The sequence below is a fragment of the Heteronotia binoei genome, chromosome 9 (assembly GCF_032191835.1).
Source record: "Heteronotia binoei isolate CCM8104 ecotype False Entrance Well chromosome 9, APGP_CSIRO_Hbin_v1, whole genome shotgun sequence".
Taxonomy (NCBI): Eukaryota; Metazoa; Chordata; class Lepidosauria; order Squamata; family Gekkonidae; genus Heteronotia; species Heteronotia binoei.
Genome location: NC_083231.1, coordinates 102,278,792 through 102,302,297, shown reverse-complemented (window position 1 = coordinate 102,302,297; position 23,506 = coordinate 102,278,792). Strand labels below are relative to the sequence as shown.

The 23,506-nt window shown below is 43.6% G+C and overlaps 1 protein-coding gene across 5 annotated transcripts in view; it reads right to left on the bottom strand.

Moving 5' to 3' along the window:
• The window catches only part of MAPK10 (mitogen-activated protein kinase 10), a 313,465-nt gene that overhangs the window by 29,987 nt on the left and 259,972 nt on the right, over positions 1–23,506 (bottom strand). For all 5 annotated transcript variants that reach the window (XM_060247089.1, XM_060247090.1, XM_060247092.1 and 2 more), the window contains 2 exons: positions 13,891–14,073; positions 3,799–3,923 (listed from right to left, as the gene is read on the bottom strand). In XM_060247089.1, coding sequence (XP_060103072.1) covers positions 3,799–3,923; positions 13,891–14,073 — 308 coding nt within the window. The remainder of the gene's footprint in view (positions 1–3,798; positions 3,924–13,890; positions 14,074–23,506) is intronic.

Genomic DNA, 23,506 nt, shown 5'->3' with positions numbered 1-23,506 from the left:
AGGGCAAGCAAAGTGTTGAGAGCATCCTGGAATGGCTTGGCAAGTGACTCCTCCATCATTAGCCACCTGTGAGGGACTTCCTTTGGAAGACCTCTTGACCATGTTCTCTGGTTGAAATCCAGGAAGGAAGGAAGGAGGGAGGGAAGGAAGGAAGGAAGGAAGGAAGGAAGGAAGGAAGGAAGGAAGGAAGGAAGGAAGGAAGGAAGGAAGGAAGGAAGGAAGGAAGGAAGGAAGGAAGGAAGGAAGGAAGGAGGGAGGGAAGGAAGGAGGGAGGGAAGGAGGGAAGGAAGGAAGGAGGGAAGGAAGGAAGGAGGGAAGGAAGGAAGGAAGGAAGGAAGGAAGGAAGGAAGGAAGGAAGGAAGGAAGGAAGGAAGGAAGGAAGGGATGGGATGGATGGATGGATGCTGGACTAGATGGTCTCAGAGAGCAGGGTCCTTTTGTGTTCTTACTGGTTCCTAGTTCTGCACTATCTTGCAGCAGTGAAAATTAGGAACTTAGGGCTACTGGCGATGTTAATGACAAGGCAACCCTCTAACACCTGCTTGGGGTATTCCTATGATGTGGTATACAGACTGGGAATCCAGGATTCAAGAGGAAATGTGCTGAGGATATAGATGAAGGCATTCTGCTTCAGGGAAACACTCAATGCAGAAAACAGTCAGCTACAAAAGACAGACTGGATGCTTCCCATTGGAAGTCTACCTTTTGTAAGAAGAGCTCAAAGAATGCCTTAATGAGTGGGCCTACTTGTGTCTCTGTAGACCCAGAGATCATTCTCAGGGCTTTTTTTGAAAAGGAACACAGTTCTGGCTGGCTTGGTGTCAGAGGGTGTGACCTAATATGCAAATGAATTCCTGCTCAGCTTTTTCTACAAAAAAGCCCTGTGCAAAACAATGGTGATGCCAGGGGGTGTGGACTAATATGCAAATGAGTTCCTGCAGGGCTTTTCCTACAAAAAACAGCTCTGATCATTCTAATCCTGAAAACAGGGCCAGGGTCAGTGTACCTGAAGTGAGACAGCTGGTCAGGGCCCAGGACTGCCCCCTGTCTATACCCATGCTCCCAAATGCCCCCAAATTGTGGGTGCATTTGGTGGGTGGTGCACAGTACGGCCCTCGTGGTGGCAATGGCAGCAGCACTCCCAGCTGCGTACACTGGCAAGCACTGTTGGGGAAAAGGCATGCAGGTGGTGCAGACAAGTGAACATGGGTGGTAGAAGGGCTTCCAAGTGGGAGATGGATGCATGGGCATATAGGGAGCCCCTGAGCGCTGTCTGCCTAGGTCCCCCCAAAACCTGGAACTGCCCTGCCTAGTAAAGAAACAACAGAAGAAATGAATTGTGCATTTTTTGGGGGGAAACATTAACCTCACATTAACCTCACAGGCAGGGGCGCCTGGTCTGCGGCCAGCTACTAGCTGTGATATCTGCCATCCAAAGCCCATAGATCTTGGGCCTCACAGTCAAAGCAGAAAAAGATACAGGCCTGCAGGCTGCAACCCCTGTCTCCATATGGTACCACATCACCATGGTAACTGAGCACCTCATAAACACTAATGGATTTATTCCCACGGCAACCCTGACATTGGGAAGGATTACAAGATGCGAAGGCTTCTCAGGTGGCTTTTTAGGATTGGTTGTATTTCCCAGAACTGCACAGTAATACCTGATCTTTCTCCCCAGAGGGTAAGCATGGAGTTAATGATGCTTATAAGGCAATGTTCTATGGAAGAAGGACCGTGCCACCGCTGACTTCATTTTCTCTCCTTTCAGCCGGCGTTAACCAAAACCCAGCTAGGACTGGAAAGAATCTTTCACCTCCTCCAGGTAAGAAACAGGCTCTGGAGGTGCTCAATTGTCCCTTTTCTTGTGATGTCATAATTTGCACACTGGGAAATTTCAGTTAACATGAATCAAACGGGCATGTGTAAAGTGCTGACAAGTTGCAGCTGACTTACGGCAGCCCCAGCAAAGGACTTTCAAAGCAAGTGAGAAGCAGAGGGTGGTTTGCCTTCCTCTCCAGAGTCTTCCTTGGTGGTCTCCCTTCCAAGTACCAGTCTTGCTTAGCTTCCAATTTATGGTAACCCCAGCAATGGGCTTTCAAGGCAAGAGAAAAGAAGAGGTGCTCTACCATCACCTTCCTCTTCAGAGCCTTCCTTGGTGCTCTCCCTTCCAAGTACTGACCCTGTTTAGCTAACAGCTTATGGTGACCCCAGCCAAGGGGCTTTCAAGGCAAATGAGAAGCAGAAGTGGTTTGCCATTGCCTTCCTCTGCAGAGCCTTCCTTGGTGGTCTCTCATCCAAGTTCTAACCAGGGCTGACCCTGTTTAGTTTTTGAGATCTGATGAGGCTTGGCTGTACAAATCCACCTTTGCTCCCCAAATGGGCATGTCATGATCCTAGGCCTGATGCGGCCTACAGGGTCCAGGGACGCCTGTATTAAAGTAGCTACAGGGCCTGCATTTCCCAGGATCCCTTCTGTCCCTCTGATTGGGTGAGCAGAAATTTTGGAGGGAAAACTTGCCCAGTAGAGACCAGAGGGATGGGAGCTGAGAGGAAAGGATAAAAGGCCTAGCTGGAGGAGGAGGAATGCTCTCTCTGAAAAGGCTGAACTGGAGAGAGGGCTGCAGCAGGAGTGTTCCCTCATCCAAAGAGTGATGAGTCAGCTGGAATCAGAAGGAAGGGATTGTATAGTTAGCCATGTCAGGGCTTTTATTTTTCTTTGTACCACCTTTACTGTTTTTCCATGTTTACTGTTGCACTGAAAGTTTTACAACCCACTTGTTTGTTCTTGAGCACTTATAAATAAAATAACTGTTGTTATGCTGCCTGGGCCTGCACATCTCTTCAGTCACAGATAAAAAGTGCTTGCTGAGAAGGAAGAAAGGGCCAGGTGGGTGCTCTGGGCCCTCCCAGACAGACCCTTACCAGAGTGGTGGCAGCCTTTACAGGCCCTCCCTGGTTCCCTGCTTGTGACAAGGCATAAGAACTTAAAAGAGCCCTCCTGGATCAGGCCAGTGGTCCATTGAGTCCAGCATCCTGTCTCACCTACAATTTAGAACGATCTAGATAAGCAGTGTGAAACTTTGTGTATTGTAAATTTCTATATGATCATTCCAGCATCGGAGTGATTCTGCAGGAACTTGGTCATCCAAGGCAATGAAGTTATTATATCAAGATTCTAACCCAGTGTGTAATCCTGTGAGATCAGATGTTGGAGGTACTGACCCTATGGAGCATACTCAATCACTCCTTCTGCTAGCAAACTTAACAATTCAGGGCCTATCAGTAGGCCAATAGAGCAGATGTTCCACAGATGAGGCTGTGAGTTTGGCACAGGTACGCAGAAAAACAATATATTGTAAAGGAAGAAGAAACCAGAATGGGGAGGTCATGACTGAGCACACACATTGCCCTCTTTAAGGCATAGAATGTTGAACGTTGTTCTGTGTCAGCTATTGGAAGGGGAGAGAGGAAAACAAATGTGAATGGGGAACTTGGCTAGCTCAGTCTTCTTATAGCTCTTATATAGTATAGGGGAAGAGGAGATTTGGATCAGGAAGAAACTGTCCAATAATTTATCACACCCCACCCACCAATGCAATTTCTTGAAAGCTCTCAACTTGATTCTGTAATAGCAATTGTTGCTTCAAAATTACCGTAATATATTCAACATAGCTAAGTACTGTGTACCGTCACTCTGGGGGTGGGGATGCCATTGGAGGGGCAAAGTGGATTCATCTGCCTTAAACACTTAAAGCAAACAAAGAACTTTAGGGGACAAGTCACTTTCTTACTTACCGCCTCCACTTCTGCTGGGTCATACCAAACGTTAATGTACGGGTGCTGTAAGGCTTCATCCACTGATATCCGCTTGGCTGGGTCAATCACTAGCATCTTTGACAAAAGGTCCCTGGCTTGGCTAGCTGGAGCAATGAAACCAGAAGAGAGAAATGTGTCAAGACATAAAGATTCACAGAAGCCACGAGTAGGGAGGCACTGACTGGCAAGTGTCCACTTCACACTGGTTAAGCTTAGGCAAGGTACATCTGTTAACGTTGTCATGCGGAATTGTTTTTGAAATATTAAGTTTAAAGAGATTGGATTTATACTATGCCCTTCACTTGGAGTCTTATGGAGTAGTTTATCATCTCCTTTCCCTTCCCCTCCCCACAACAGACACCCTGTGAGGCAAGTGGGGCTGAGAGAACTCTCCAAGAACTGCTCTTGAGCAGAACAGCTCTAAGAGAGTTATGACTGACCCAAGGTAACTCCATCAGCTGCATGCGGAGGAGTGGGGAATCAAAGCCGGTTCTTCCAGATAAGAGTCCGCACTCTTAACCACTACACCAAACTGGCTGTCAGGGCTGACCCTGCTTAGGTTCTAAGATCTAATGAAAGCAGGCTAGCCTGGGCAGTCTAGGTCAGGGAGAACGTTGTATTGGACCTTCCTAACCCAATACTTGGCTTTCTTCTTTACTGAAAAACTGAGCCAAGTAAGAACACAAGAGAAGCCATGTTGGATCACGCCAGTGGCCCATCCAGTCCAACACTCTGTGTTACACAGTGGCCAAAAAAAAAACAGGTGCCATCAGCAGGTCCATCAGTGGGGCCAGGACACTAGAATGTGCCCCCCCCCCCATCGAGCACCAAGAATACAGAGCATCTCTGCCCAGACAGAGAGTTCCAACAATACACTGTGGCTAATAGCCACTGATAGACTCCTGTTCCATATGTTTATCCAATCCCCTCTTGAAGCTGTCCATGCTTGCACCTGTCTCCACTTCTCACACCTCCTTCAGTCATTTCCTCTTTCCTTCCAGTCACTCTTGACAAGTTTACCACTATGTTGACATCATGCAGTCCCTCCACACACACCCCTTGATCATACTGCCTCCTGATTTTCTTCTCCCTCACTATTCTCCCTTTCCTACAGCATATAATCAACCTATTTCTCACCTCTTACTATTTCCCTGCCATGCTGGTTGTCCATTCACAAAATGTTCTCTCTTGAGTCATCCTCCCTCTCCACCTACTGCCAAATTTCTTTTCTTTTCTAAGCTCCTAGACAGAGCCTGACATTTAGTCCTGCTGCCTCCACTTCCCTTCCTCCAAGTCCAGCCTTACAATCTGGTTTCTGTACCTGCTTTCCACTGAAACTGCCCTCGCCAAAACAACTGAGAACATCTTCACTGCAAAATCCAAAGATTGATGTCATTCTTTTTTGACTTCTCTGTCAGCTTTTATATAGTTGATCATCTCTTCTGCTTCACCTTCTTCAGTTCCTGCATTTTCATGACTCTGTCCTCAGCTGGTTCTTGTCCCTGTTTCATAAAATATCTTTTCAAGGAGACGCTCTCTCTCTCTCCAATTTTCCTCTGTCTGCTGGGGTCCCTCAACTATCTGACCTTGGCTGTCTTCTATTCTCCTTCTATATACTGGCCATGGGTAACCTCATCAAATCCTCTGGTTTTCAACACTTGTTGTATGCTGATGATACCAAATCTATTTTTGCCCTCCACCCATTCCTGCATCTTCAGTTACTTGTCTAATACTGCCTCATGACTAGCACAAGTTCAATATGTCACGTCCAAACTGAACTTTTCTGAACTTTGGACAACCTCTGTGAAGAAATTCATTTTGTCTTTGGAGGTCTGAAATGAGCAAAACCTTCACTCTGAGTTCTAAAAGTTTTTCCTCCCTCTCTGGGCAAAGTATAGGCAGGAAAGAGGAAAGTCAATTCATTTGCTTTTCAGACTCAACCTCAGCCTACCTTCATACAAATGCTAATAAGTCTAGCCAATAGGAAGGGTTGAGTCTTCCCCTTCAAGCAGGGAACAGAGATTTGAAGGTGTTATGTGCTAGAGAAATTTCAGGAAGAAGTTCCTAGAGATCTCCAGGAAAGTTTTTTTGATCTGGCCTGACTTGGTCAGTTGGTGGGGAAACAGATATGATAAAAAACTCCTTGCAGCGAGGAGGTCTCTCCCTTTGGGGCTAAGTCCAGGAGAGAAGACAGAACACTTAGCTGAAGTCTACAAGGAGCAGCAGCTATGGGGTAGCCAGAAGAGCTGGAGAGATCTTCAAGGTATTGAATCTCTGGAGAGAGATCTGTAACCAGAGCCGGCGCGTACATTAGGCAACATTCGGCAGTTGCTTTGGGTGCCAGCTCTTGGGCGAGCACAAGCCTTGGCTTTCCCTGCCCCAAACAGAGGAGGCGGGGCTTGTGTACCTTGCTCACTTCTGAGCGCAATGCACAAGCCTCAGCTTTCCTCACATCAAGGGGGGGGGGCTTGCGTACCTCGGCTCGGCTCTCCCTGTCCCTGTCCTGCTTGATGACATCACTTTTGACATCATTGTGCTGCAAGCCTCGGCTCTCCCTGTCCCTGGCCTGCTTGATGACATCACGTTTGACATCATTGTGCTGCACGCGCATTTCGATTTGGGGGGGGAGGGGTGCTGCACAGGGGTCTGCCTTTAGTGGCAGAATCCCTAGTGCCGGACCTGTCTGTAACTTCCTAAACCAGAGGACCCTCTCCTATATTTTAACATCTGATAGAGCAAGAGTGGCCAACGGTAGCTCTCCAGATGTTTTTTGCCTACAATTCCCATCAGCCCCAGCCAGCATGGCCAATGGCTGGGGCTGATGGGAGCTGTAGGCAAAAAACATCTGGAGAGCTACCGTTGGCCACCCCTGTGATAGAGCATGGAGAAAGAGAGGGACAGAGAATTAGCATTTTACCCATATCTTTGGAATCCCTTGCTCAATCTGGTGCTGTGCTAAAAGTATGCTTGTGACCTGTTTAAAAATAAATACTTTATAACTTTTGATGCTGGGAGTGGTTCTCTGTACCACACAGACATCCACCATCTCAGGCATTATTTTAAAAGGGGTGCTGGGCGGAAGGCAGGCAGTTGGCAAGTGGGCACACAAGGCAGTAAACTGTCCCCAGGATGACCAGACACTGGGCAGAGGGAGACGCAGAGGCAAGGCCTCAGAACTTGGAAGGGAAGATGAGAGTCCTGATGCTCTCAGTGGGCAACTCCATACAAGGGTCAGGTGGTGGTGGTGGGTTACTGGAGAGAGAGGAAAGCCTCTCCGGGTGTTGTGTGGAGAGCAGGGTGAAACAGGATCTGCAGACTACTGCAGGCACATTCTGCCACACCCTCCACCAGTTTCCTGTTCCTCATACACTTTTCTCCACGTACCCTGTAGAACAAGCACAATGTTATGGCTAGATTTTTTTTTAATCTCTTCTTTCTCTCTTGCCCTCCATAATTAGAATACCCAACCAGGTAATGTTGCTTTCCCCTTTACAACATAAAATATAGTCCTTCCTCTACATACACGCAGCATTAACTTTGCTTCACACTCCTTTTCTGTCTGGTCTTGCCTATTGCAGAATCTTCCTCATTGGTGTTTTGACACCACAGTTCACACTCCCAACTTCTACCTGCAGTCAAGATCATTTGTTGCTGTTCTAATTGTTCTGACCATCTGACATGCTCCTTAAATCCGTGTCCACTCCCGGATCCAGTCCAGATTTCTTATTCTTACCTATGAATCCCCCTATGGGTTTGCCTTACCTTCTCTCTCCCTTGACATATCACAATATATTCCTGTCCAGAACCTTGTGCATATGACTAATGTAGGAACGAACCAATGTGCCTAAAGGGAGGAGTTGGTTTGCAGGCACTGTCCTGAAACCTGCCCACGTATGCTGGTACATGGACACAATGGGCTGGTGAAAAAGAAACAGACCCCGCTGATCATGGAAAAAAAAAAGTTATGCTGAGAATCAGGGACATGCAGGTTCAAAAGCCATGTGGAATGGGGGCTGTAGTAGAGAGAAGTGGGTAAGATTTTTCTGAATGGAAGGACGCTGATTTTCAGCATTTTCTCTGCCTGCTGCCCACCTCAGATTCCCCAACCCCATTGCTTTTCTCCTTAGAAGCACATACTCTTGATTAAAGAAGAAAAAGTAACATTATTTTTATCTGTTAATATCTTCCTTGGAATCATCTTGTTTTAAAAATACCTGGGAGCATGGGCTAATTGCTTTCCCTGCTTATAGGAAACACCATATTTACTCCTAGTCCAGATGTGAAGAAGAAGGAGGAGGTGGTGGAGGAGGAGGAGATGATGCTGATGATGACCACGACGATGGATTTATATCCCACCCTTCACTCTGAATCTCAGAGTCTCAAAGCAGCTCACAATCTCCTTTATCTTCCTCTCCCACAACAGACACTCCATGAGGTAGGTGGGGCTGAAAGTTCTTACAGAAGCTGCCCTTTCAAGGACAGCTCTGAGAGAGCTATGGCTGAACCAAGGCCATTCCAGCAGGTGCAAGTGGAGGCGTGGGGAATCAAACCCAATTCGCCCAGATAAGAGTCCGTGCACTTAACCACTACGCCAAACTGTGCTCAATAATGAACATGAAGACAATGGCTCCAAATTAATTAAAAGCATCACAAACCTGAAGTATAAACAAAAAGAATAGCAATTCCCTTGTATTTGGAACATTTCCACACCTTTTGAAACACCCAATTTCTTGATTGTTCAGGATTAGCAGAAATCCTAGACCAACTGACATATTTATGAGTTTTCTATAGGGTTCTAAAATAATATCTTACAGGCAGGTATTTGTTAGAGCCAAAAAAGCAAAACATGGAATGCTATGAAATTCTCAAATAAAATGAGGCAGAATCCAAACATAGTCTGCAACAGGAAGAAATGTCTCCCTGATCTATAGGATCATTTCCCATATAAAGATTTAAACATTACTTTCTATGTTGCTTCTAACATAGCTGCTTCTAAGGTGTTAATATGGCTCATCTTTAGATTGTCTAGGCAGATAAAAAAGTCATACAGCTCAATCCCTATTATGGTGGCAATAACAGGACTGCTGTTCCCAGTACGATAATATCTGCATCAGAAATCCAAAGGTGGATTACTGTGGTATCCCTAGCCGAAATCCGCTTTGTTTGCAGTAAACTATCTGCTTCCCTATAAAAGCCATTCAGAGTCTGAATGGGAACAGATGCACGGCTGCCCCAGTGTCCTTTGCTACTGAAAGCCCTGGAGAATCCATAAACCTGCGGGAGTCGCAAATAAAGCATGGAATCTGGCCAAGAGAGACCAGCGCTTGAGCTATTCTGGCAGAAGGAGCTGGATTAACCTCTCACTTGTAGGACTGACAGGGAGGGAAACAGTATTCTTCTAATGCAAAATCAGGTGTCTTGGAACTGTCAGTCGAAACGAACACACACACCAAATGTGGGTGTGCAACCAGTTCTATTGTTCTTACTATCAAACAGTTTGTGCCACTGAACTATCATGTTGTTGTTGTTTTAACTATCTGTATGTCTAGTGTTTATTCTTAATTCCTGACACAAATGATTCTTATTTGAGATATGAAAACCCCCGCTCATTCTTCATTCATAGCATGTTTTACAAATAAAATAGGAGCAATAGTGGCGAATAATATTCAGAACAGTTGCCCTGTATTCCAAAGGCAACAGGGATGGGAATGCTTTCGAATTTTCCATCCCTGCAACGTAAAGATCCCCATTTCAAAATCACTTTACTCTTGTTCGAAGTTATTGTCTATGTGCCATTTTCTGCTTTCTCATGCCAAATTTTCCTCATTAAAATTAACACTTTTCCCAATGTTTTTTTTTTATGTCAGCTGCAAATAAATGGTATATAACATATACATGTCGTGGAAACGGCAACTGGAAATGGGAGGGTTGAAAATTTGCAGAATGACCATAAGAGGCAATAAAAAGAAATGGGAAAGGGTATATTTGCACATCCCTCAGTAGAGTACAAATACTCTCATGTATTTCTTCCAGAACAGACCATAATATAAATACCAACTACTGATTTTACGCACAACCTAATAATCTCTAACTCAACATATAACCATTTGTCAAAAGACCAGGCAAAGTCACTCTTCCCTCCTCCCACCCCCATGCACCCTGAAGCAGAGATTTACATAATAATTACATCAATGTAATTTTTAAAAGCTAATTTAAACATCGTATTCTCTACAGCTCTCAGGTTCAGCAGCGAACTATGGGCTCATACACAAAGGTTTTCTAGCGAAGAACACCAGCAATCACCAAGGCACAGCCCAGGATTATGGGAAATCCACATATGTCTGAGCAAATGCAAAGTGCGTTTTCCTGTGCTCACAGAAACCACAATTAATGTGCCCCTTTCTTCCTTACTCCTTGTTTGCAATTAGGCAGAAAGACCATCAAGCAGAAAGATCATCAAGGAGGAAGCATAACTTCCATGCAAGTAAAGCACAAAATCTGGCCCTCTCCCTTTATTTAGATTCAATGCAAAAGACAACTTGATAGTAAAATGTCTGTCAAGGTACTCCATGGCCCCTTGAAAATGTTTGTTGAAAATGTTTGATTTCAAGGGCACAGAAGATTAATGAAAGGGAAGGGAGACAGAGAAGTCTCTCTGGTGTGCCCGCAAAATGAAATGGGGCATGGCTAAAGTTCAGTCTTAGAATATATACTGAATTATATAAATATGAATTATATGAATTATATAAATACTTTCCTTTTGACCCAGGCTTAATACAATATAGTCATTAACAGACATTCTCACATTTTGACATATCACTGTTTTATTGCTTTTGCATGCTCATGCTACTCAGATCAAAGGTTTGCTCAATTTGTTAATTTTACTATTCTGTCACTGAATCTTAAATTTGTACCATTTTGCATTCTAAACCACTCCCTATCAGATAATTTTACTATACTGTCATTGGATCTTAAATTTGTACCAGTTTGCATTCTGAGCCACTGACTACCAGCTATGTGTGGCTTTGGTCACTGTACTGGATTTCTCGTCTGATGAAGTGTGCTTAGAGAGCACACGAAAGCTTAGGTTCTGAATAAAACTAAGTTGGTTTTAAAGGTGCCACTTGACTCCTATTTTGTTCTAGATCCAACACAGCAAGTGATCTTTAAATACCTATTTAGATATCAATATGACGTGGGAATAACTTATGTCAACACACACACTCAAAACATTACTTTTTTTTAAAATTCTCCTGCTATAACTGTTCCAAGTTTTGCTTGAAAAATACTTCTTTACATTGAGATTGATTAAAATGTGGAATTTGCTGCCAAAGGATGTAGTGATGACCACAGGAATAAGCAACTTTAAAAGGAGATTAGATAGATTCATGGAGGATAGGTCTGTCAGTGGCTGCTCGCCATGGTGTCTGAGGGGAACCTCCACATTTAGAGGCACTGCACCTGAATCCCAGAGCCAGGAGGCAACATCAGGGGAAGGCCTCAACCTCTGTGCCCTGCTGTTTGCCCACCTAGAGGACCAGGTGGCCACTGTTTGAGACAGGATGCTGAATTATATAGACCACATCTCTAATCCAGCATGGCTCTTCTTATGTTCTTATGCTTTTGTAATTGTTTTTATTTTATTTGTTTAGCCATGAGCAATTAAAGAACTGGCTTTGCCAATTATTCAGGGAGTGGGGTAGTCTGTCTGTTACAGCAAAATGAAAAAAAAAACATTCACGGCACCCTAAAAACTAAAAGATTTATTATACTTCTGTATGACTGGTCTAAGGACCATTATCTTCACATTATTATACACATTCAAGATACATTATGGCACAAACTTTGGCGTGCTCTGGACCACTTTGTTGAATATATTTAATCCAAGAAAACCGCTCCCAGCATATATGTGTTAATCTTAGAGTTCCAAGAGTTAATCTCAAGGTTCTCCCCTGCCCCCGGTTTGTATTTATTTGTGCCTCAAACTGATGATGTTTTGTGTAGGATGATTTCTGTAGCTGAAGAAGTGAACTGAGTGGAGGCAGGGGGCAGACTGTAATAGTTTCTATGGGTGACAAACTAAGTAACAAAACATCATCTTCTGCTACAGAGGGATGCAATCCTGGTTTTCAGGATGTCAGAACCATTCTTACTGGGTTTGTGGCCATGTTGTTAAGAAAGCGTATTTTTAGTAAGTAGAATGGCAACTCAGAATCTGATGACAGACACATTTGAATGATTCTGCAAAGTGGGGGGGAACGGAACACAGAGCTCTCATCCATGATCCAGTATGCGAAAGACCACCTTAATTATCTTGCTCTCTGCATCTGCCTCAAATCCATTTCAAGTCCATTATTCTGTTTCATCACGGGGGGCGGGGGGTGCAGTGTGTGTGTGTAGGTGGGGGGATTATAGGAAGAGCTCAATGTATCTAAAGCCATTTGACCAGACCTTCAATCACTCCCCAGAGTGCAGGCATAACAGCCTTGCTGTATGAGGGGAAAGGCATTCTGGGTAATGACATGCAAATTACAGCAGATTAACAAACATTATGCGTTGCTGCGGCAAGCAACCTTGGGAATCCATGTGTGCGAAACTGATACAATGCCACGAGTTGTGTAGAAGGCTGCAGAGCAGTGACTGGAAGCCTTTTCGATATTAATCACACATTTATCATTTTGTTCTATGGAAGGACACCATTGAGTTGATGTTAACCATGGGCTCTGTTTATGCTTAAAAATGTCTTGCTTTCCTGTGATTTCACACAGTGGCAGCATCTCTGTAAGCACCTTGTAAGCCCTTGGCTGCCTGTATCAAACCTTGGGTGTTCGTGTTCAGTGTGGCATATTGCTTCTCTGCTGGCACATAATGAATCCAAAGCCATTTTTATGAGTGGAATGCACAATTTGACATTGTTTCTAGCAAGGTTTGTGTGTCTGTATGTGTATTTAGTGAGAGTATAGATCCCCTGAAATGGTATATTTGTTTCAAGCAAGAAGATGACCCTGGAAGCCCAATCTGGTCTCTCTCCTATGCATAACACTGGGCACTAACCACCCTTCTGTGGCTGCAGCTGTCTATGTGTAGTATGGATGCTCCGGGATAAGGAGACATGCTAGAGGACTCTTGCGTGTGAGAGGGAATGGTGTGGGATTGGATCAGAATGTCCATAATTAGAGGCAGTAAGTCTCTGAAACTCAGTGCTAGGAGCAACATCAGGGTAAGGCCTTGACCCCCGTGTCCTCTTTGCTGACCCTTCAGGGCAACTGGTTGGCCGTGGGGTGAAACAGGATGCTGGACTAGATGGACCCACTGGTCTGGCTCAGCAGGGCTCTTCTCATGTTCTTTTGTATGTTTTATTAGGTATTTTAATGCAACCAAAGGCCACGTTGCTTCAGGGAAGACAGTCTGACGTAATTGTTTTCTGATAGCATTTACTAATCAAGTATCATATTCATCAGACAAAAATGACTGAGTGATAGACAGTTGTGGAACTGCTGGAGTCAAGTCCAGTAGAATCTTAGACACCAAAAAGATTTTGAGTGTATGAGTTTTAAAGAGATATCTAATTAAGGGAGTTTTAATTCTTGAAACTGACTAAAAAAACCTGTCCTGGTTGATAAAGCCCACCCCAAAAGAACCACGGTGTAGCCTCTTCATGTTCCTTAGAACTCCTTTGGGTGTCTTGAGCACTAAGGCAAAGTGTGCTGTCAAATCACAACCAACTCATGGTGACCCCATGAAGTTGCATCTCACGGAGCTTTCAAGGCACAGAATAAGCAGAGGTAGTTTGTCACTGGCCTTCCTCTGCACAACCACCCTTGTATCTCTTGGTGGTCTCCCATCCAAGTACTGACTCTGCTTAGCTTCCAAGCTCTGATAAGACTGGGCTAGTTTGGGCATATTTTAAGGCAGGATAGAAAGTATGAGCGAGCATTTTCCCCAGAAAGCTTTTCCTCCCTTGCTAATTTAGGATGGCTCATCTGACAATAGAATCTATGGCACCCAAGACCTGGTCACCTAGCCCCAGTCTCACACTCTGCTGTCCAAGTATGGCTTCTTTGCTCTTACCTTTGAGTTTGTTGTGTTCTGAATCGGCTGGAAAGAGAGAGTCTGGGAAGAGTTTGGGGAAAGTTAGGCCTGCGTATTTAGGTCGGTTTTCCACGTAGTTCCGCACTGTGGGCTGGAGTTTCTTCATGAATTCCGGGCAAGGTGTTCCCAGCTGTTCGATTACCTTATTCCACTGGTCAATATCTGAGTGCAGAGAGTTAAGGAAAGAAGAGGTGTAAACACCCACCCACCCCCAAGCCCACTCTCAACCCATTCAAAGATTACTTCATTCTTCCCATTCCCATGTGAGTTGCATGTCTTGCATTTCAGGAAGACCAACACAGTTGGGTTTGTGTTAACTTTACAGTGGGTGTACCACTTTGCGGGCAATACAATATAAAAAGGATTTCATTCAAAAGCCAAATTCCCAAAAGTCATCCCAACAAGACTATTTGTATTAGCGCCTACATACACACAACTCAACAGTGTAGACTATGTAGCTACATTACATGAACATATCTGAAGGACTGTTTTACTGCTTGGCTTATTCATAGCTGCAGCATTATATCAAACAAATTTCAGAGGGATAAAATAGCATGACCTCTTTACATTTTTCTTGCAGAAATCATTTTACACTACCTTTCCTTTAGCGTTTCAGTCTTCCATGAGATGTCCTGTGTTATTAGAAGTGCATGTTTGGGCAACAGAAAGGCTGCCACGGAGTCCCACTGCATGCAAGAATAGCTCATGCAGATCTGAATTAAAGCTGGCTGCTTTACTCTTATTGACCCTGAGGATTAAGTTTGCTTCCCTGAGTTGAATGTTTGCTGATACAGTACAGTTGGCAGACGGACACTCCAAGGTACTCAAATTCCCCAGACTTAAAATGCCTGCATGTATGTACATGACTATGCAAACTGACTCACTTAATCATGGATACAAGTTAGTGATAGAAAATTTAATGCACAAAAACCTTGTTTAGCATTTCTGAGAATTCCAGCTACACACTATTGTTTTATCTTTCCATTTTAAGGTTTGTACCATTAAATCAACTTAAGTTTTAATAGGATAGAAAATACAATATTAAAAAACAAACAGAAATCCAGATAATCCCAAATACTTCCACGCTTTACCATAAGAAAACCCTGCTCTATCATGTTTACAATTGTTACTATTAACTGTTGTGGTTAATTGGTTGTTGTTAAATTTAGCATCAGTGGCATGCTCAAGGGAACACAGGAACCTCTATTTGGGAGGCTTATAATCTATAGCAGATGGTCAAGACAGCATACCTTTCACACAAGTGAAAACAGGGGCACTCCTGTGTATTTGTACCACGTAATTCTCACACTATGGGTCAATGCTCAAAGTGGCCACCCCCCCACACACACACACATACTAGTACATAATTGCTAAAAGCTCTGCTCTGCTTGCATTCTCTGCATTTATTTAGTCTGCAAGGGTCTATCCTGCACTAATTTAAAACAATGAGTTCCTCTTTTTTGCAGGGAGAGGGGGAAATGTATATTATGGAGGGGGGGACAAAATTATCTTCTAATTAACTTTATCAATAGTTCAAATGAACCTTACCAGCTACAGTTATGAAGTGACAGAAATGTATGTATTATGTTCAGAATTTTGCTATGTATCAGGTGTGCATTTACTTTCATATGCCCTTGAGATAAAACACACCTACTCATGACTCAGAGATCTGGCTTCTCAACGTCAGCATGGGAAAGGCTGAAATGGGGGGGGGGGGAGCATTCCTACTCATTTACCCTTAAGTTTGTTCTGTTTTTAAAGCATCCTCAAATATTTACCCTCAAGGTAAAATAGGGATAGTCAATTTACCATGAGTGAGTAACGAATAATAAGATAGATATATGGTAAATCAGGATCTTTGGAATGTACGGGACATCAAGGGGAGTGGGGACAGGCCCAGGATTGCGTAGACATGAGAGGAAGGGTAATGCTGAGTGGCAGAAAAGTGAGACTATGGTAATTCAAATAGAGTCCTTGAGGAGAGTGTATGCTGAGGAAGTAATGCTGAGGATCACTACTCAACATTCTGCTTAACATGCAAGTAGGTGGAGGAAGTTATTGAAAGAGGAGAGGAAATGGTCTGATTATCAGAAAGAGTGGCTTCTCTTCAGGGTGTAGGAAGTCACATGCCAGAGGTCATAAAGATGAACAACCAGATTGTTGGGTTCACTGAAAACACAGAAACTGGACTGGATTCACATACTGTTATGCATTCACCTGCAACACTCAACCACATGTGGATCCTGCCTGAATTAAAGAAGACTGTGTGCAGTTTGTTTTAATGCAGAAACAAAACAGATTTGACTACAAGGGAACACAGGCACCTCTATTTGGGAGGCTTATAATCTAGAACAGATGGTCAAGACAGCATACCTTTCACACAAATGAAAACAGGGGCACTCCTGTGTATTTGTACCACCTAATTCTCACAGCATGGGTCAGCTTACTTACTTTTCATGTCCCAGTTAGGGCTCCTACATCAGAATACCTATCCTCCTATGACCAAAAAAAGCATCCCTTCTATAAGAGAATGTCTCTAAATTCCAATTAGATTTTACCATCTGTTTTTAGACTGTAAATAATTGTTTTAAATTGTTTACTTATGCTTGATGTTTTTATTTTATTTTTTTTGTTATACATCACCCAGAGCCTTGCTTAAGCAGGGATAGGCAATTCAGAACTCTAATAATAAATAAAATAAAATAAATTATTCTCACAACCATGAAAGTGAGCCTACACTGGACAGAAGGTGAAGGTGGTGAGCCTATAACGGACTACAGGATAACTGATTTTAATTACCTAAAAAACAAGTAATTGAGCAATTTTACCTGGAGAGCAATGATAATGAGGATTGCAGGGGGGTGGGGGAGAGAACCAAGAATTGAAGTATTTTCCCCCTTGTGATCTACTCGAAGATGGCAAAAACAAATATATTACACCAGCTTCTGAAATTCAGCAGTCTGCAGGTCTGAGATGGCAACAAATGAAAACGAAGGCAAGACAGACACATTAAAACACTCCTCAATTCGGTATTAAGCACAAAGATTAGTTCCACTAAGATACGGAGCGGGGATGACACATTTTAATAACAGACTAGGCTTAAATGGATAACCCTTGTGGTACATGATGCAATTTCAAACACTGAACCTATAGCAATGTGAGTTCCAAGGTGTGTTTCTCCCTGGGGATTCACATAGTAATCATGGGGTGTTGAAATACGTACATAATAACTTAAGGTATATAAAGCTGATGTAGGACATTGTATCAATATCATTTGTCAATGACACTGGAGAAGCAGCAGATGCTATCATACACATAAATCTCCTTCTGACCATCACTTGAAGCTGCCTAACACTGAGACCGATGTCGCACTCACCTTACGCCGCTCTCACATTCATCTTCTCAGCGTGGCTTCCTTCTGATTTCACACTATCTGCCCCAGGGCTGCAGCAAGCATCTGCGTTTTCGTGCAGCAAACAGAAACTGGGTTTTAGCTGAAGCTTGCTGCAGCCCCGGAGCAGATAGTGTGAAATCAGAAGGAAGCCACGCTGAGAAGACGAACGTGAGAATGGCGTAAGGTGAGTGCGAAATCAGTCTGAGTTAGACCCTTGGTCTATCAAGGTCAGTATTGTCTACTCTGATAGGTAGCAGCTCTCCAGGGTGCTTGGTAGAGTTCTTTCATATCACATACTCCCGGATCTTTTAGGACCTTCTGCAAGCAATGCTGATTCTCTACCATAGAGTCACAACCTCTTGCTGATGGAACAGATGCCATTTCCCAGTGAGTTCTTTGCAAGGTACTCCAATAGTAAGTAGATGAATAATCACATGAGTGGGAGGAGTTATGCAAATCCATGATTACAAAAAAAATCAATCAAAACCTGAAAGAACTTCGCTGCCTTTTGGCTTTACTTCCAAATCTGCTTCTGACCATCACTCATCATACCTTTGGAATATTAGGCCTTGTTATCAACCACCATGGCTTAGACCTTATGTGGTTTGGGTGTAGCTGCTATGCATAAATGACAGTCCCTTCCCCCACTTTCTCTTACTGCAGTCTTTTACAATGGGGGGGGGGGGAGGCCAAAGTGGGAGCCACAGAGAGAGGGGGAAATCAGCAAAATTACAACACTTTCATGAGCAGAAGTACTTAGAGTGATCAGAAAGGGAGATCAGGATGCAAAACCAATGGTCTGTAGAAGATGCTGAGAATAGTATCACCTTTCGTCCACATCCTATGAGCAAGAGAACACAGGAGGGCATTCTTGCTGTTTTCTCTACAGGAGTTCATTTGGCATTTTTTTTGAAAGCATTATCAAAGTGTGTCGATTGGGGCTAAACATCATCAGGGGTAATATAATTTATATTTTCATACAGTTTGCATCATGAGTGCTAACATAGCACAATAGCTACAATCCTGTGGATTGCTCTACATTTCATTAAAATCTTAAGAAATTAATGTAACATAATGATCATTTTTTACTTTAGAAGATAACAGTTCCAAAAAACCCAAAAAAACTTTAACATCTCCAACCATCTTTCATCTACCTACAAGCAAAGGGGTTGTTAATTTCCTTTTCTTGACCCCCTCATACTATTCTGTTATGTGAAGAGCAGGTTGTTTTGTCCTCCCTCCCCTGGTCTTAGCATGGCCTGGTTATTGATGGGGAATAAGGGAGAGTCATTACCAGCCAGGTGTTCTGGTACCTGGAAAATAAGTCCTATCTATTTGAGGGATGCAGAAAATCAGGTAGAGTACAATGTTAAAATACATGTTTGCAAAAAGCAAGAAGTCTGCACAAAAGGAAAAAAAAGCTGACTGTTTGGAGACCTTTCCTTACCACTGAAAAGTTACACTACAAATGAGAAAAGAATGCAAGAAAATGTTGCAGAGCCTTACAGGAAATGAAAAGCACACATAATAGCATTTCCCCCTATTTGTTTAAGAATATCTACACAGTTAAGGGCAAATTTCAAACAAATCATCAGCTGTTAGTGACTGGTTTCTAGGGAGTTATTTCTATAGCAAAATGCTTTTAATGGTTTAATTATAGAGGGTCTGTGAACAAATTTTAATAACTATGCAGCTGTTTGAAGAGAAACCAGGCTTTTAAAATGCATTATACAGGGCATCTCTTGGTTAGGCTTATCTTTTCCTCCTGGTAATTTATTTGAATGACAGATTTTACAAAAAAAAAAAAAACACCCCTCCATTAGACTAACCACATAGGAACTACAAACCTAAGCCTCTGCATGCTAAGGGCAAGTTTAAATTATCTCTATCTATAAAACACAGGGAAATATTAATATAAAATTAGGAGCCCTTGCTATTTTGCGGTGGATATTTGTTCTAAACCATGATCCTTGATATGCTGAAACAGAAGGGCAGCCACAGGAAGGGCGCTGTTGGTTTTCAACCAAAAGTATTTTTTGTGGTTGTTGGGTAATGGTCTACTGCAGTGGTTCCCAAACTTTTCAGTATGGTGATCCACACGTTCAAATTTACTCGGTATGGTTTTTGGGCACTGTAGGCAAACTATGACTCCGGCACCCATCAAATTCAACATTCCATTTCCTACAGCAGCCTACCCAGATTTTTCTGAGAAACCAGTCAACATTGCACAAAGGGTGCAGCTGCTCCCACTATGAACCCTAAGCAAGTGGCATTCCAACATACAAAGCCTTTGCATGTGGAGACTACATTCCAGCCTCTGATCACTCTCTCCATCTCTCTATCTCTGACCACCCTCTCCATCTCTGTTAACTCACGACCTGTCGAGCCAAACACAGCCCACCGGCTATATGTGGCAGCAAACCTGTTGTTAGAACTCTTTCTTCACCCCATTTGAGTGGTCCCCAGCAGGAAGCGAAAACAGAATCGTCATAGCAAGGGGCAAAGGTGGTGAGCTGCCGTACATGGTTGTGGTGCCTAGTCTGCACTGGCAGCTAATGAATAATACTGACTTGCACCTCTGTTGCCTTGTAGGAGTCTCTGGACGATTTGGGTAGCAAGCTTTACTAGACAGAAATACCACTGAGGGCTCCAGTACAGAGTAGCAGGAGCACAGCATGTATCTGTGTGCACAGCCAGATAGCACATAGTACAGAACATGTTTCTTGTCTGGTTTTCTTCTATTTAGGAATGCCTTTGACATAAAGTCTACAAGCTACATATTCAGAGGCAGTAAACTTGTGAATACTGTGCTAGGAGGCATCATCAGAGGAAGGCCTTGACTTCTGTGCTCTGATGGCTGCCCTTCCAGAGTAACTGTTTACCCAGTGTAGGAGACAGGATGTTGGACTACATGGATCACTGACCTGATCCAGCAGGGCTCTTCTTGTGTTCTTATGCATTACAGAGTTGCTGCATGCAATCCGCTCTCTCACCCAGTAGCGTGACCCAGAAGTGATGTCCCCATGGTGGTGGGGGAAGGCAATCTAGCACTTGCTCCGTGTGATTTAGATCCCTTCAAGAGAATGTCCAACCTCTAGCTAGCTAACTGGATATTGAGGGGAATAAATGAACCCCAATGGGCAAGTGGGTGTTCCAAGTGCCTGAAAAATGAGCTCTTGTTGGCTCTCCTTATAAACAAATAGGTGATAGTGGAGAGATTTAATGGGCTACAAAGTTAACTTTCAGTTCTCCTCTAGAGTTCTTTCCTGCTTTTGCTCTGTTTCTTTGCGACTTGCAAGGCTGTTTGCTTCAAATGTGAAGTCCAACTAAGTAACTATCTCACTTTCCCCAACCATTGACCAGGGAACAGGACAGAGAGGGGAAGGAGCAGTGGCAATTTGGCAAATAGGATTTCAGAATAGGGGGAACAAATAAACAGAAGTTTATTCTTTTTTGAAATTCCTCTGTGGATGGGCAAAGAGCATAAAAGCAAGAGTCTCTGGCTGAGCTAGACTTTATTATTGAGCTGGCATTTGCTACAATATCACTGCGTTCCGCTACTGGGAAATAGTACGTTTGCACTGGGTTGTGCTGCTGGGCACTACCACATTCTGCTATCCTTGCAGATATGGCCCTTTTTCTTTTTCAGAGATTCTCAGATTTTACCTAAGTCCTGTTGGGTTTTGGCACTGACACAGTGGCATTGGTTCTGCTGGGCACATTGCACTGGTCCTTGCAAAAATGTGCCCCCCACACACTTTACCTTCCACTGTAGATATTCTCTGGGGCATTCTGCTGGGCTTGTGTTGCCTTACTGTTCCCCACAATTGGAAATGATGGAGGTTAGGTGCACCTTCTTTGGGTGCCCATAGAATTAGACCCTCCTAACCCAATTTAAAAAAAAAAAACATTGGGGTTCTTTTGAAGACGGGCTCCAGCAGCTATGCTGCAAATTTGGTGCTTCTACCTCAACCCCCTCCCCAGACCACTGAATATACCCTGTGGACATATGGACATATGAAGCTGCCTTCTACTGAATCAGACCCTTGGTCCATCAAAGTCAATACTGTCTACTCAGACTGGCAGCGGCTCTCCAGGGTCTCAAGCTGAGGTTTTTCACACCTCTTTGCCTGGACCCTTTTTTGGAGATGCCAGGGATTGAACCTGGGACCTTCTGCTTACCAAGAAGATGCTCTACCACTGAGCCACCGTCCCTCCCCGACCTGTCCATGTGGTCCCCACATGGTTTAATGGACCCCCCCCCTCAAAAAAAAAATTGGGATTCCTGAATATTTCCTATGAAGGGCCAATAGACTCAACGAGTTCCTCTGGATTTGGGAATACTGGGAAATACTGATATTTTCCAGGTTCAATATACCCAAATGTGGAAAAGAAAAACTATCTTTCCTTGCACAGCCCTAATCAAAAGTACTAGCAGGGAATTATTAGAAAAATTTTCATTTTTTTCATTTCATTTTATTCAATTTATATCCCGCCCTCCCACCAAGGCGGCTTCAGAAATAAATTCTGACGTTGTGATGGACAGATCAGTGGAAACAGCTACTTGGTATGCTGCAGCAGCAACCCACTCCCTCCAAGGGCAAATCAATTATTTGCAGTTTTACGGGAGAAGATTGAAAATAAATGTGTAATGCCTTTGTGTAAGTTTATGGTGCAGACTCGTATGGAAAGCTGTGTGTTGTTCTGGTTGCCCAAGTCAAAAAAGACACTACAGAGCTGCAGAAAAGGGCAACCAAAATTATCAAGGCATAACAACCCTTTTCCTACAAGGAAAGGCATTTCATATGCAGTTTTCACTAGTTGCACATGATTCAGATAAAATGGACAGCAAGAACTTTTTCTCGCTCTTGAATTCATCCAATAAAGTTGATGAGCAATAGACTGAGGAACTGCAAAAGCAAGTAGTTATTCACAGTGCACAACCGACCCATGGAACTCATTGCCACAAGATGCAGGGATGGCTATTCACTTCAATGGCTGACAGAATTTAGCCAGGTCAGGTTGGTGGAGGGCCCAAAAGAAAATGCAGGGCAAAGTCCTGATTGCTTTGAAAGAAGCAATTGTGTGTCTATTCCTGGGATGGGGGGTGGGGGGGGGAAGCAACCTAAATAATTCCCACCCATAGTGGTCATATCATCCTTGAGCAGGTGGTGGATATGCAGCTTCAGGCAGTATTAAAGAAGATGGGTTATAAAGACCCATTCCAATCTAGACTGAGATGAGAACTTGCAAACCATTATTTTTAACTATTTCAAGTTCAGTTTGGGACAGGGGTGGAATTCTAGCAGGAGTTCCTTTGCATATTAGGCCACACACCCCTGATGTAGCCAATCCTCCAAGAGCTTACAAAAAAGAGCCTTGTAAGCTCTTGGAGGATTGGCTACATCAGGGGTGTGTGGCCTAATATGCAAAGGAGCTCTTGCTAGAATTCCACCCCTGGTTTGGGTGTTGCGGCTGAGAGCTTTTATTCACTGGACTTATCCCTTAAAGCACTCTCACGCCCAAATCCCCACAAACTGTTTTGTGTTTTGTTTTTTTTAAATTTAAGTTAGTTCAAAGGACAAATTCTGTGGGTTATAATCTTCAGTCCACCCACCTACTCTTCTGCTGAGTCAATAAGGGCTGCCACAGTTAGAGGCAGAGACTGGAATGTCCTGTAAAGACTTGGTGGATAGACCTTCCTTATGGGCCCCTTCCCCCCCACTCCCATACCCCATTCTCCAAGGAACAGGAATAAGGAAAAGTACCTCTCATAGAACAACGGGAGTCACTGCGATATCAGAAGTCAGTGGACCAAACTTCTCCCTCTGCCTAACCCTCCAATTGTATATTTGAACATTCTAAACTGGTCTAAACTGACAAGCTTAATCCTTCAATCAGTTGGCTTCCTGCTAATGAAAATATATCTGCCCTATGACTGCACCACACTACAGCAGGATTTCCTTTTGCCCCCCCCCCCCTTGGTACTTTGAGTCCATTTATAACATTTATTTTCACATGACCTAGTGACATTGAGTTTCATATGCTAAACTGAACTTCATGATGCACCTAAGAAATTGCAGAGTCTACCATAAACTCTCCTCTCGCTCAGAATGTAAACTTCCATGCACATGCACACTTCGGCGTGCATGCACATGAAAGCTTACATTCTGAATAAAACTTTGCTACTGGACTCCAACT